A 14,757-nucleotide genomic window follows, 5' to 3' on the forward strand; every position below is an offset into this window, starting at 1 on the left:
TATTAGGGGTAATTTTCTGATTTTGTGCTGTTGTGGCTGATCTTTACCCACTAATGCGCATATCAGAAACTCAGGCGCACACTGGCGGCCATTTTCTGGCCATTATTTTGAATGATTGGACAAACAAATGGTCTGTATGCACCCTTGGTGGTGTGGTGTGGCTCCCTGCTCGGCGCACAAAGTTAGAAAACGCCCCTATTATGCAGTACAAGCCGATAATAGAAACCAAATGACATTTGGGGTGGAACGTATAAACAAAATAATGCAAGCTGAACAGTAATAGACAAGTTTAAAGAATGCTGAGACTTGGATTTGAGCAAAGCAGCCATTATAATTTAAATTCTTGTAAATAACCTCTTAACAACTTGAATAATGTTCAAATGTTGCATTAGTTCTCATTCTCAATGAGATCATCCTTACTACTTCAGCATTTACAGAAAAATGAATAGTCTGATGTCCAAATGTAGGACGAACGCCTAGGGTCACTGTCTCTTTGAGCTTCATGCTTTGATGAGATCTTGTTGGTTCAGTGCTCTTCCCCATCCCTTGCCCCAGTCTGTCACATCAATAGCAGAAAAATCAAATAAGAAAAATGTTTTGAAGAGGCTTACCCTACTAAGCTGCATATATACTGGGACAATTCGTAATAAAACGATTGAACATAAAGCTTTTGTAATATATTGCTATTACATCATAGTTCCCAAAAATGGCCAACCCCTAATGATGGAGACCAGCACAAAATACAAGGGTTTAGAGAATGACAGATTAGATAGGGAAGGAAATGAGGTACCTTTTTCTGTCGGGGACACCTGAAGTAAGGAAAGTAGATCCATTTGTACACCATAAGCTTCCCACTGAGTTTACCTGACTGGACATAAGTAGTTCAAAGGGAGCAAAGATAATTCTAAGTATTTGCTATAGACCACCAAGTCAGCACAAAAAGTGGGCAGGTTATTCTATGAAGAGATCAGGAAAGTAGGTGCAAATAGGAATATCAAGTGGGATTTTAACCAACCCGATATAAATTGGGAATGCCCAAGTGATCAGAGCTAGTAAATGTAATGCATGGCTGCTTTCTGACCAATTGCGTTAAGGATGTTGAGAGTTAATTTATATTTTGACTTAATAATGACAAGAACCTCCCTATAATAGCACCAAACTCTTTCTAGAGACAATCAGAGTCTTTGTGATAGCATATAGCAATAAAAGAATGAGTATGTTTCAAGGAGCAATTTTATATTGTGTGTTAGCACAAAGAAGCTTCTTTTGCTTTTTAATTCATTTTCCGGCCTTGGGCACAGTGGCTAGACCTAGTTGCCCCTGAAAAGGTGATGGTGGGCCGCCGCCTTGAACCGCTGCAATCTGTGTGGTGATAGTGCTCTTGCAATGCTGTTAGGTTGGGAAGTTCCAGCTACGATGAAGAAACGGCGATATCTGTTCAAGTCAGGATGGTCTGTGACTTGGAGGGGCACTTGGAAATGATGTTCCCATGCACCTCTTGCCCTTGTCCTTCTGGGTCGTGGGTTTGTGAGGTGCTGCCAAAGAAGCCCAGGCGAGTTGCTGCAGTGCATGCTGTAGATAGTATTCACATTATCCACGGTATACTAGTGGTGGTGGGGGTGGATGTTTAGGCTAGTGGATAAAGTGCCAATCAAGCAGACTGCTTCATCTTGGATGGTGTCGAGCTTAAGTGTTGTTGCAGCTGCACCCGTCCAGGCAAGGGGAAAATATTCCATCACACTTCTGACTTATGCCTTGCAGGTGGTGGAGAGGTTTGGGGAGTCAGGACGTGAGCCACTTGCTGCAGAATACTCATCCTCTGACCTCTAGTAGCCACGGCATTTGTGTGGCTGGTCCAGCCGCGTTTCTGGTGAATGTGACCCTGAGGATGTTGATGGTGGGGGATTTGGTGATGGTAATGCCATTGAATGTCAATGGGATGTGGTTGGACTCTCTCTTGTAGATGGTCACTGCCTCACACTTAGGTGGCAAGTAATATTTGCATCAGCCCAAGCCTGGATGTTGCCCAGGTCTTGTTGCATGCAGGCATGGACTGCTTCATTATTTGAAGAATTATGAATGGAGCTGAACACTGCAATCATCAGTGAACAGCCCCACTTCTAACCTTATGATGGAGGGAAGGTCATTGATGAAACAGCTGAATATACTTGGGCCTGGGTCAATGCCCTGAGAAACATCGGCAGCGATGACTTGGGGCTGAGTTGATTGGCCTCCAACAACCACAGCCATCTTCCTTTTGCCAGGTATGACCCCAGCCACTGATCCCTATTGCCTTCAGTTTTACTTCGGCTCCTTGATGCTCATTCGGTTGAATGCTGCCTTGATGTCAAGGGCAGTCACTCTCAACTCGCCTCTAGAATTCAATTCTTGTATCCATGTTTGGATCAAGGCTGTAAACACATCAGGAGCTGAGTGGTCCTGATGGAACCCAAACTGAGCATCGGTACGCATGTTATGGTAAGTGCCGCTTGAAAGCACTGTTGACAACTCCTTCCATCACTTTGCTGCTGATTGGGTGCAGGCTGATAGGTAATTGGCCGGTTTAGATTTGTCCTTTTTTTGTTGACTGGACATACCTGAGCAATTTTCCACATTGTGAGATCAGTGCCAGAGTTGTAGCTGCATTGGAACAGCAGCTAGGGGTGGGCTAGTTCTGGAGCAGAGGTCTTCAGCAGTACAGCTTAGATGTTGTCAGGGCCCATAGTCTTGGCTGTGTCCAGTGCACTTCGACGTTTCTTGATGTCACGTGGAGTGAATCGAATTGGTTGAAGACTGGCATCCGTGATGGTGGGGCCCTCAGGAGGAGGTCGAGGAGGGTCATCCACTCAGCATTTCTGACTGAAGGTGGTTAAAAATGCTTCAGCCGTGTCTTCTGCACTTGTGTGCTGGAGTCTGCCATCATTGAGGGCGGGGATGTTCATTGTGCCTCACGGTGGTAATGCACAGAACATGATAGAGGGTGTCCTCTGTGAAGACGGGGCTTGGTCTCCACGGAGACTGTGCGGTGGTCACTCCTAGCAATGCTGTCATGGACAGTCTCATCTGCGACAGGTAGATTGGTGAGGACGAGTACAAGGTAGTACGAGGACAAGTAGGTTATTTCCTATAGTAGTAAAGTTTGTAATCACTGTAAATATACTGTTTGTACTGTTCAGTCTCATTTGGGATTCTGTTTCCTCCCTGCTCTTGCTTCATCCCCCATAACCATGTATTCTATTTAAATGATTCTCAATAGCTGCTCCAGTGTTCCTTGCTAGTCTCCTGCTTTGTTTAGGTACACCCTATCTGTCTTGTACCAGTCTTACTGTCTTGAAAATATTCCCAACTACTTATGAAATTGACACTATTTTCACCCCAGATTGCCAACCACTTAATTGCATCCTTGAATTTTCTTGGTGAACTCTTCTCTTTTACTAAACATTGGAAATATAACAGAGAATGTTACTTTGTATCCTATATTGGAGTTTTGAGACCTTCCTTACATACATGACTTTTAAGGCTCTATATGATTTCTCACTGTCGTTTATCCCTGTGGCCCACCACCACAAGGAATAGGAAAAGGTTTATTGTAGTCTATTTTCCTGCAATTCCATGTTTGAACCTCTCCTATCAGGTTTCTGGCCCTAATCAAAGTCATAAATGACATCCTCTGTGACTGTGATGCACTATCTTTCGTCATCCTTTTTTGATCTGTCTGCAGCCTTTACTATGGTTGACCACACCATCCTCCTCCAGCACCTCTCCTCCTTTGTTGTCCAGCTGCTTCCACTCTTACCTATCCCATCTCTTCCTGCCCTCGCACAGTTAGCTTTGGAGTCCCCCAAGGATCTAGCCTTGGCCCGCTTCTATTTCTCATCTGCATGCTGCCCCTCGGCGACATCATCCGAAAACATGACATCAGGTTCCACATGTACCCAGCTCTACCTCACCACTACCTCTCTCGACCCCTCCACTGCCTCTTTGTTGTCAGATTGCTTGTTGAACATGCAGTCCTGGATGAGCTGCAATTTCCTCCAATTAAAATGAAGTCCAAAACCATTGTCTTCGGCTCCCACCACAAACTCCGTTCCATCACCATCAATTCCATCCCTCTTCCCGGCCAGCGTCTCAGGCTAACCAGTCTGCGTCCTATTTGACTCTGAGCTGAGATACTGAGCAATATCATCATCTTCATAAACACCGCCTATTTCCACCTCCGTAACGTCGCCTGTCTGCCCCTGCCTCAGCTTATCTGCTGCCAAAGTCCATATCCATGCTTTTGTTACCTTCAGACTTGACTATTCCAGTGCTCTTCTGGCTGCCCTCCCTGGTTCACTAGATTGATTCCTGGGATGAGAGGATTGTCCTATGAGGAGAGATTGAGTAGAATGGGCCTATACTCTGGAGTTTAGAAGAATGAGGTGATCTCATTGAAACATACAAAATTCTTAGAGGGCTTGACAGGGTAGATAATCAGAGGCTGTTTCCCTTGGCTGAAGATTCTAGAACTAGGGGTCATAGTTTCAGGATAAGGGGTGGGCCATTTAGGACTGAGATGAGGAAAAATTTCTTCACTGAGGTTGTGAATCTTTGGAATTCTCTACCCCAGAGGACTGTGGATGCTCAGTCATTGAGTATATTCAAGACTGCGATAGATAGATTTTTGGACGTTAAGGGATATGGGAATCGGGCAGGAAAGTGGAGTTGACATAGAAGATCAGCCATGATCTTATCGAATGGCGGAGCAGGCTCAAGGGGCTGTATAGCCTACTCCTGCTCCTATTCCTTATGTTCTCCCATCTTCCACCCTCCATGAACTTGAACTCATCCAACAGCCTGCTGCTCGTACCCTAACTCACACCAAGTCCCACTCACACATCAGCCCTGTGCTCGCTGACCTACATTGGCTCCCGGTCCACCACTGCCTTGATTTTTATAATTTTCATCCCCGTGTTCAAATTCCTCCACGGCCTCGCCCCTCCCTATCTGTAACCTCCTCCAGCTCAATGAGCCTCCAAGAGCTTTGCATTCCTCCAACTCTGGCCTCTTGTGCATCCCCCACTTCCTTCACCCCACTGTTGGCGACCTTGCGTTCAGCCGTCTACGCCATAAGCTCTGGAATTCCCTCCCTATACCCTGTCTGTCTCTCTTCCTTTAAGTCATTCCTTAAAACCTACCTCTGACCAAATTTTTAGTTACCCGTCCTAATATCTCCTCCTTTGGCTCAGTGTCAGTTTTTGACTGATGTACACTCCCGTGAAGGGCCTTGGGATGTTTTCCTATGTTAAAGGTACCAAATAAATGTAAGTTGTTGATTTGTACTTAAATGTTTGAGTTTTAAACGCATTATACAAAACAAAGCATGATGCAAGTACAAATAAAACCTCTGTCATGTGCACCTGTTGTCTTGATCTTGAGTTTAAAATTGCACGCTGTTAAGCACAGCATTGCATGAAGCACATGTACTTCATGCTTTGCAGGCACAGTGGTATTAATTCTGATGCTATTAAGTGGCATATAATTCCACTGTAATAGCCTCGGCGTGTGATGTTTCCAATAATTGTAAAACTTGGGCGTGATGGAACGATACGTTCATGCTATATTCTATCTGAGGCAAAGGTTTTAACCTAATTTTGTAGATATCTGAAATGTTTCTATATTCAAGAATAAGATCATAATTTTGGATAAATGTAAAACAATGCTGTCTGAAGCAGGAAATCGTACAAACCACCCTACAGGTGTGAACAGTTTTTTAAAAAATGTTTAGTTAGCAATCTCTCCTTTTCTTCATTGCCTGATACACTGGTAAGTCACATTCTTATTGATCTAATAGCAGTTTAAATATTAGATACAACAAAAACTGGGTGATATTTTGTTGAGGACCTAAAGGATTATGACGGTTGAACCTTTTACACTTTTATACTTTTTTCGATGTTGGAAGGCAAGTATGCTTGTGCTGAAAGTATGTGATAATTACATTACCATGTTCAAATAAATAATTCACCCCATCATTATTTAAGAGGAATCAACTCTGTACAGTTATTCACTAAATTATTTCAGAAGAAAGGAAGAATTAAGTCCCTATTGCATGAATCAGTTTCTTTGACAATATCGAGCCATTGGAAAATAATGGCTGCGCCACTTCTGATTCACTGCTAAGCTCGCTGCGATGTATTCTAATTAGAAAACCAGGAAATTTAGGAGTAAGTTAGCAGTGGCGCGATCACAGCAGTGAAATTTATGGCTGTGACTCTGTTAGCAGAATGCAAATTGTGCGTCTGACCATTGGCCTAGTCTCATAGTGTTCTTATGCCTGCCTTCCAGACGATGGGAGAAACGCATATACGAGGAAGTGTGAGATTACCAACCCAGTTCACGTTACGAGGGTTTTTCACAGTTTCCGGGCCACAATATCGTATGTCTAGATGTTGAGTAAAAGAAAGAAAGACTTGCATTTATATAGTGCCTTTCATGACCTTGGGACTCCCAAAGTGCTTTACAGCCAGTGAACTACTTTTTGAAGTATAGTCACTGTTGTAATGTAGTCAAAGTAAACTGGTTGCAAGGGACGCAGGATCTGCTTACAGGGGAAAAAATCTAGTGCAGACCCAAAATGTTTAATCTGCAGTGTACTCTGTCTTCAAGGATGCACCTGCAGTGTTTATTCAGTCACTGGGGAAAAGGCGGGAAAGTGGAGTTGAGGTAAAAATCAGATCAGCCATGATCTCATTGAATGGCGGAGCAGGCTCGAGGGGCCGTATGGCCTACTCCTGCTCCTATCTCTTATGGTCTAAACTGCTGAAATACTTTTCTTCAACACGACATTGACAGAGGCCTGGGAACTGACAGTTTGTCTGCTTTCTTTGCCTCGGCAGCTTCTGCTTATTTGCTTTTCAAAATTATATGAAGAAAAGCTAAAGGATAAATTTCAGGTATAGATTATATTTGACTTTTTTTTAAGAAGCAGACAAACTACTGACCCATTTCCTGCCCTCTCCATGCTTCACCTGCTGGAGAACTGCCTGAGGAAATTCAGGGCCTAAATATCTGCTTCCAGCTGGTACATCTTGCGTACCATCTTTGCTCTATATTCTCAACTTCAAAAATGGTAAAGAATAAAAATTAAATACAGAGGATATATAATGTATATAATCATTCATTAACTTTTTATAGAATAATGGAATTCAATCCTCAAAGCAGAAGTAAAATCACAGGATAGAATTGGACTGCTTCATTCTCTAAATCGGTGGCCCTAGTGTTATGCTCTACATTGCATAAGCGCCCCAATTGTTATAAAACAGCATAACCTCTGAGTCGTCATAAGCAACACCAGGTAGATCTGCTGATTTTATATTAAATGTCTTGCCTATAGCATGCACTTCCTGGGAACATCACATTTGCTGCTGTCACGCTTTTTTGTGTCCTCTGACTCACTGTGAACAATGCCACGGGATCTGCTGGAATATATAGAAAATTTAGTTTATAGTAATGTTGGAAATTTATCTAAGCTTTGTTTGTGGAATACTCAAAAAAAAAAAAAAGTTTCTGTTGAAAACTCCGGAAATGCAACTGGTTGACCCTGTATTTAATCTTTTATTAAAGGTCAACCTGTAACCAGGTTTGATCTATTCGGCTACACATCAAAGCATTAATGATTCCTACTCGGGAATTAAATAGTTCTATCTTTTACTGTCCTATCTCCTTGTATTAAGGTATCAGATGTTATAAAATGATTTGTTCAATTAGTATTTTTATCATTGGAGGATAAGGTCACGTTGTTGGAGTACCATCACCGTGGATATTCCATGTCACTAGTATAAAACCTGGTCCATACATTATATCTTAATGTAAGTTTTGAAGAAATACGAACCTAGAGTGTGGCTTATATATTGGTGTGAATGGGCAGTCATCTAACTCAATGTTAAAAAATCAGGTGTGATCAATACATTAGGCTTCACAGTAATTAACAGTGTTCTCAGAACCCAATTAATTTTTGAATTCTTATATTTTTTTAAAGTGAGAGTTTCACTGTAGGCAACATTTTTAAAATTCTAACCACTTAAAAAAAAAACTCTGATTAACATCCTTTTGGAGCTTCTGATCTTTGTTTCAAGCAGTGAATGTTGATTATATCATGGGTTTGGTTTAGTGATTAAACTTTACACTTTGGAGACAGCTAAATCAACATATTTGAATGAAGTGGATTCCTGAAGCACCTAGGGTTAATGGTTACATCTACTGAAGTAACATAGGAACAGGAGTAGGTCATTTATCCCCTCGAGCCTGTTCCGCCATTCAATGAGATCATGGCTGATCTGTGACCTAACTCCATATACCCACCTTAGCCCCATATCCCTTAATACCTTTGGTTAACAAAAATCTATCAATCTCAGATTTAAAATTAACAATTGAGCTAGCATCAACTGTCATTTGTGGAAGAGTGTTCCAAACTTCTAACCCTTTGCGTATGGAAGTGTTTCCTAACTTCACTCTTGAAAGTCCTGGCTCTAATTTTAACGCTATGTCTCCTAGTCCTAAACTCCCCAACCAGCGGAAATAGTTTCTCTCTATCTACCCTATCAGTTCCCCTTAAGATCTTAAACTTCGATCAATTCACCTCTTAATCTTCGAAATTCCAGGTAATACAACCCAGGGAATAATGATCTATGTACATGGACCTCTAAGTCTCTTTGAACCTCCACTGTTTCAAGCTTTTCACCAGTTAGAAAATACTCTGATCTATCCCTTTTAGATCCAAAGTGGATGATCTCACACTTGTCTACATTGAAATCCATTTGCCCATTCACTTAACCTATTAATATCTCTCTAATTTTGTGCTTCTATCTATACAGCTTACAATGCTGCCTATCTTTGTGTCATCAGCAAGCTTGGATATATGGCTCTCTATCCCGTCATCTAAGTCGTTAATAAATACAGTGACTAGGTGAGGCTCCAACACCGATCCCTGTTGGACACCAATAGTCACATCCTGCCAATTTGAGTACATGCCCATTATCCCTACTCTCTGTCTCCTGCCGCTCAGCCAATTTCCTAACCAGGTCATTAATTTGCCCTCAATTCCATGAGCTTCAATTTTAGTTAACAGTCTCTTATGAGGGACTCTATTGAATGTCTTCTGGAAGTCCATATAAACAACATCCATAGACATTCCCCCATCCACTACTTTAGTCACTTCTTCAAAAAAATTCAATCAGGCTCGTCAGGCATGATTCAAAATGAGTTTCCTTGGGGCGTCCGGCATGCTATCCTCTTCCTCTACTCTAAATACTGACGCAAAGTAATTAACATGTCCGCCATTTCCTTATTTTCATTTACAATATCACCATTATCAGTTTTTAAGAGGCCCACATTGCTCTTGACCATCCTCTTTTACCTAATATAATTGTAAAAAATTTTTGTGTTGATTTTGTTATCCCTTGCAAGTTTCTTTTCATACTCCCTTTTTGTAGCTCTTACTATCTGTTTTGTCACCCTTTGCTGTTCTTTGTATCTCTCCCAGTTGCCAGGATCTGTGCTATTTTTTGCATTTTTGTTTGCTTTTTCTTTTAGTTTTATGTTGTACCTTACCTCTCGTCATCCATGGCTTTTTTTTGGCAAGTAGAGCCCTTGTCCCTTAGAGGTATCACATTAAATTCTTCTTTGAACACCTCCCACTGACTTTCTGTCGTTTTACCCATTAACAGATTTGCCCAATTTACTGTGGACAGTCTCTGTCTCATCCCGTTGAAGTCGACCTTACCTAAATTTAGAATCTTAGTAGCCGATATGGGTATAATAAGCTGCCTCATGCTTTGGAACTCGGAAGATTCTTTCAGCCACTTCTCCTGGCACCGTGCACACATTTTCTGGACTGATGTTGATAAGAGACCAACATGAAGAATTGAAAATCAGTTGACTAATTAAATATGTTCATTAATGCAAAAATCTTTTTTTCACTTATACAGTAGTGAACTTTATAGGGGGAGGGAAATCACCTGCAACTCTTTTAAACATGAAATGATTAATAGACTGTTACATGTCAATACATGACTTTTCTAAATGAGGCATGCATAATGAGACCCCTGAAAATCAGTACCTTTGATAACTGTTGACACATTAGCAACTTACTTCAGAAAGGAAATGAGTGGAAGTTTTTTTTTATTCATTCATGGGATATAGGCGTCGCTGGCAAGGCCAACATTTATTGCCCATCCCTAATTGCCCTTGAGAAGATGGTGATGAGCTGCCTTCTTGAACCGCTGCAGTCCGTGTGGTGAAGGTTCTCCCGCAGTGCTGTTAGGTAGGGGGTTCCAGTATTTTGACTCAGCGATGATTAAGGAATGGTGATGTATTTCCAAGTCAGGATGGTGTGTGACTTGGAGGTGAACATGCAGGTGGTGGTGTTCCCATGCGCCTGCTGCCCTTGTCCTTTCAGATGGTAGAGATTGCAGGTTTATGGAATGATAGGGTTAGATGAAGTAGGGAGTGAGGAAGCTCGTGTGGAGCATAAACAATGGTATGACCCGTTGGGCCGAATGGCCTGTTTCTGTGCTGTACATTCTATGCAATTCTATGTTTGGGAGGTGTTGTCAAAGAAGCCTTGGCGAGTTGCTGCATTGCATCTTGTAGATGGTGCGCCGATGGTGAAGGGAGTGAATGTGTAGGGTGGTGGATGGGGTGCCAATCAAGCGGGCTGCTTTGTCCTGGATGGTGTCGAGCACCTTGAATGTTATTGGAGCTGCACTCATCCAGGCAAATGGAGAGTATTCCATCACACTCCTGACTTGTGCCTTGTAGATGGTAGAAAGGCTTTTGGGAGCCAGGAGGTTTTTTTAATTATTCGTTCATGGGATGTGGGCGTCGCTGGCAAGGCCGGCATTTATTGCCCATCCCTAATTGCCCTTGAGAGTCACTTAACGCAGAATACCCAGCCTCTGACCTGCTTTTGTAGCCGTAGTATTTATGTAGCTGGTCCAGTTAAGTTTCTGGTCAATGGTTGGCCCCCAGGATGTTGATGGTGGGGGATTCGGCGATGGTAATGCTGTTGAATGTCAAGAGGAGGTGGTTAGACACTCTTTTGTTGGAGATGATCATTGCCTGGTACTTGTGTGGCGCGAATGTTACTTGCCACTTATCAGACCAAGCCTGGATGTTGTCAGGTCTTACTGCATGTGGGCACGGACTGCTTCATTATCTGAGGGGTTGTGAATGGAACTGAACACTGTGCAATTATCAGCAAACATTCACACTTCTGAACTTATGATGGAGGGAAGATCATTGATGAAGCAGCTGAAGGTGGTTGGGCCTAGGACACTGCCCTGAGGAACTCCTGCAGCAATGTCCTGGAGCTGAGATGATTGGCCTCGAACAACCACTGCCACCTTCCTTTGTATTAGGTATGACTTCAGCCACTGGAGAGTTTTCCCCCTGATTCCCATTGACTTCAATTTTACTAGCGCTCCTTGATGCCACAGTCGGTCAAATGCTGCCTTGATGTCAAGGGCAATCACTCTCACCTCGCCTCTGGAATTCAGCTCTTTTGTCCATGTTTGGACCAAGGCTGTAATGAGGCCTGGAGCCGAGTGGCCCTGGTGGAACCCAAACTGAGCATCGGCGAGTAAGTGCCGCTTGATAACACTGTCGACGACACTTTCCATCACTTTGCTGATGGTTGAGAGTAGATTGATGGGGCTGTAATTGGCCGGATTGGAATTGTCCTACTTTTTGTGGATAGGACATACCTGGGCGATTTTTCACTTTGTCAGATGGATGCCTGTGTTGTAGCTGTACTGGAACAGCTTGGCTAGAACGTGGCTAGTTCTGGAGCATTTGCTGTAACTTAAGGGGGACCAGTGCAGGAAGTTAATGTTTGAGTGCCTTGTGACAATAATACATTTTTGGTTTTGTGATTGGTAACTTACCCTCAGGAAAACAGTCATGCTGCCAAGTGAAGCCCAGCATTCAATTAGCAGCATGACTATGACTGGTAATTTATCCTGGAGAGTAATTAAAGGGCAAGTTATCGCTGGTGGATTGTGTGTCTGAGTGGCGACACGCAACATTGATCGAGGCCTGGGAACTGACTACCTGTCTGCTCTCTGCCTCGACAGTGATGCAAAAAACCTACAGAGGAAGAGCATAAAATAAGAAGGCTGAGTAGTCCTTCAGCTAGATTGTCTGATTTGCAAATGAGTGCTAAATTCAGATTCTTGTCTCCCCCAATGTTTACATTGGATTCCCTAGAAGAGAGTTTTGCCTTTACATCTGGTTTTTGTGGGAAAGAGGAGGAACTTGCTTCAGTGAGAGTAACTACACTTATGCTCTCTTTCCCCCCCAACCCCCTCCCCAATGCCACTCCTGATAGGCCAGCAAAAGAATGTCATTATTGGCATCTGTAAGAGAAAAACTTGCATTGTCCAGCTTCCAGGCTTATCAATCAGAGAGCATTGTGTTGATGTAGTGAGGCTTAGTTTTTTTTTTAAGTTGTTCTAATAATAAAATAAGTTATTTTTCATGTATGATATGGGTTAGAATTGAAAATAAAATGAAAATGCTTGCAAGCAAGTTTCTAATGAAGCTTATATATGTTATTTTTTCCTTCCAGCCATCACTTAATCCTGAGGCGAAAAGAGAACTTGGCAAGAAAAAATCTGTTGCAGGAGTATGGGGTGAGTTACTGACTACTTCTTAGTTGTCGCCTACAAATGCACAGCTAATATTGGTATAGAGCAAGGATGTCCAAACCTTTTGTCTTTTGGGTTGCATAAATGCACATGAAGAAGCCTCTGGTTCACGCACAGTTTAAGTCCATTAATTTTCATGTATTTCAAGTGGCTGACATTAACGAATCTTGTCGTTCTGATTTACTTATCAATGAGGCTATAGCACTAAAAACAGACCCATAAAATTCAAACAGAACAAACCGGCTACTGTGAAATGTAAGTGCAAATAGAAAATGTAAGTGCAAATAGACCTGAGTTGCCAGAGCTTTAAGAGCCATAATGTTGGTTGGGTTGCAGGTGGCTCCCAGGCTGCAGTTTGGACTCCCTAGGTAGAGGGTTGTTAAAACCAGGCCCTACTCAATCTTGTATTGTTTTTATGGGAAATGAATATAAATTTTTCATTCAACTGAGTAAAAACTATAGAAGCTGACAATTGGGAATCTCGCATTTAATATACGATAGAATATTAACTGCTTCCTCGTATAGTTAGCTGCTTCCAATAAATCATAAATTGGATTTCCTGAATTTATTTTTAAATAACAATGTGAATTTGTTTCCAAAAGTAACATCAATGTGACTATTTTCTATTGTGCTAAAATCATATTTACCAGCTTTATGGAGTGGATACTGATATTCAACAATATGAATAGTGCTGTTTTTTTTAAATTACTGCATTCTTCCTTTCTTCTTATCTTCTTAAATGTGTAATGTTCAGCTGGTAGGGTTCATGAAAGGGTGTCAGACTTCTCCATTGCTCCAAATCTCCAATGTGTCCTAGTCAAGTTTCCATCTTTTGCTGAAACCAAGGGACAGAGTGGTTAGGAATGGAGCTGATGTCACTAAAACCATACCAATATAAACTTCTTTTGGGTCTTGACTAGTCAATTACATTTTGCACCTTTCAACAAAAAAAAAGTAGGTCTGGGTTCTGCGTCTGCACTGAATAATTTAGGTTAGGCCGTACAGAATCTTGGGCTAGTTCACAATGTTTCTTTCTTGTTCCTGACTTCAGCAAAGCAAAGGTATCATAACAGGTACAGCACAGGAGGAGGCCATTCGGCCATTCATGCCTGTGCCGGCTCTTTGAAAGAGCTACCCTCTTAGTCCCATTCCTCTGCTCTTTCCCCGTAGCCCTGTAAATGTTTTCCCTTTAAGTATTTATCAAATTCCATTTTGAAAGTTACTATTGAATCTGCTTCCATCACCCTTTCGGGCAGTACATTCCAGACCATTAAAACTTGCTGCATAAAAAAATAATTCCTCATGTTCTCTGGCTCTTTTGCCGATCACCTTAAATCTGTGTCCTCTGGTTACTGTTCCTTCTGCCACTGGAAACAGTTTCTCCTTATTTACTGTGTCAAAACCGTTCATGATTTTGAACACCTCTATCAAATCTTCCCTTAATCTTCTCTGCTATAAAGAGAACAGGATGTGATCGCTTTGGAGAGGGTGCAGAGGAGATTCACCAGGATGTTACCAGGGCTGGAGCGCTTCAGCTATGAAGAGAGACTGGGAAGATTGGGTTTGTTTTCCTTGGAGCAGAGGAGGCTGAGGGGGGACATGATTGAGGTGTACAAAATTATGAGGGGCATAGATAGGATGGATACTAAGGAGCTTTTTCCCTTCGTTGAGGGTTCTATAACAAGGGGGCATAGATTCAAGGTAAAAGGCGGGAGGTTCAGAGGGGATTTGAGAAAGAACTTTTTCACCCAGAGGGTGGTTGGAGTCTGGAACTCACTGCCTGAGAGGGTTGTGGAGGCAGGAACCCTCACAACATTCAAGAAGCATTTGGATGAGCACTTGAAATGCCATAGCATACAAGGCTACGGACCAAATGCTGGAATATGGGATTAGATTAGACTGGGCTTGATGGCCGGCGCGGACACGATGGGCCGAAGGGCCTCTATCCGTGCTGTATAACTCTATGACTATGACTCTATAACAACCCCAGCTTCTCCTGTCTCTCCACATAACTGAAGTCACTCATTCCTGGTACCTTCTGCACCCTCTCCAAGGCCTTGGCATCCTTCCTAAA

General features: G+C 42.4%; 1 protein-coding gene across 2 annotated transcripts in view; it reads left to right on the top strand.

Annotated features, from left to right (window-relative positions):
• Positions 1-14,757, top strand: part of LOC137322991 (vasculin-like) — a 72,388-nt gene that overhangs the window by 27,637 nt on the left and 29,994 nt on the right. For both annotated transcript variants that reach the window (XM_067986311.1, XM_067986300.1), the window contains exon 6: positions 12,605-12,668. In XM_067986311.1, coding sequence (XP_067842412.1) covers positions 12,605-12,668 — 64 coding nt within the window. The remainder of the gene's footprint in view (positions 1-12,604; positions 12,669-14,757) is intronic.

This window comes from Heptranchias perlo, chromosome 1, assembly GCF_035084215.1.
Source record: "Heptranchias perlo isolate sHepPer1 chromosome 1, sHepPer1.hap1, whole genome shotgun sequence".
Lineage (NCBI taxonomy): Eukaryota > Metazoa > Chordata > Chondrichthyes > Hexanchiformes > Hexanchidae > Heptranchias > Heptranchias perlo.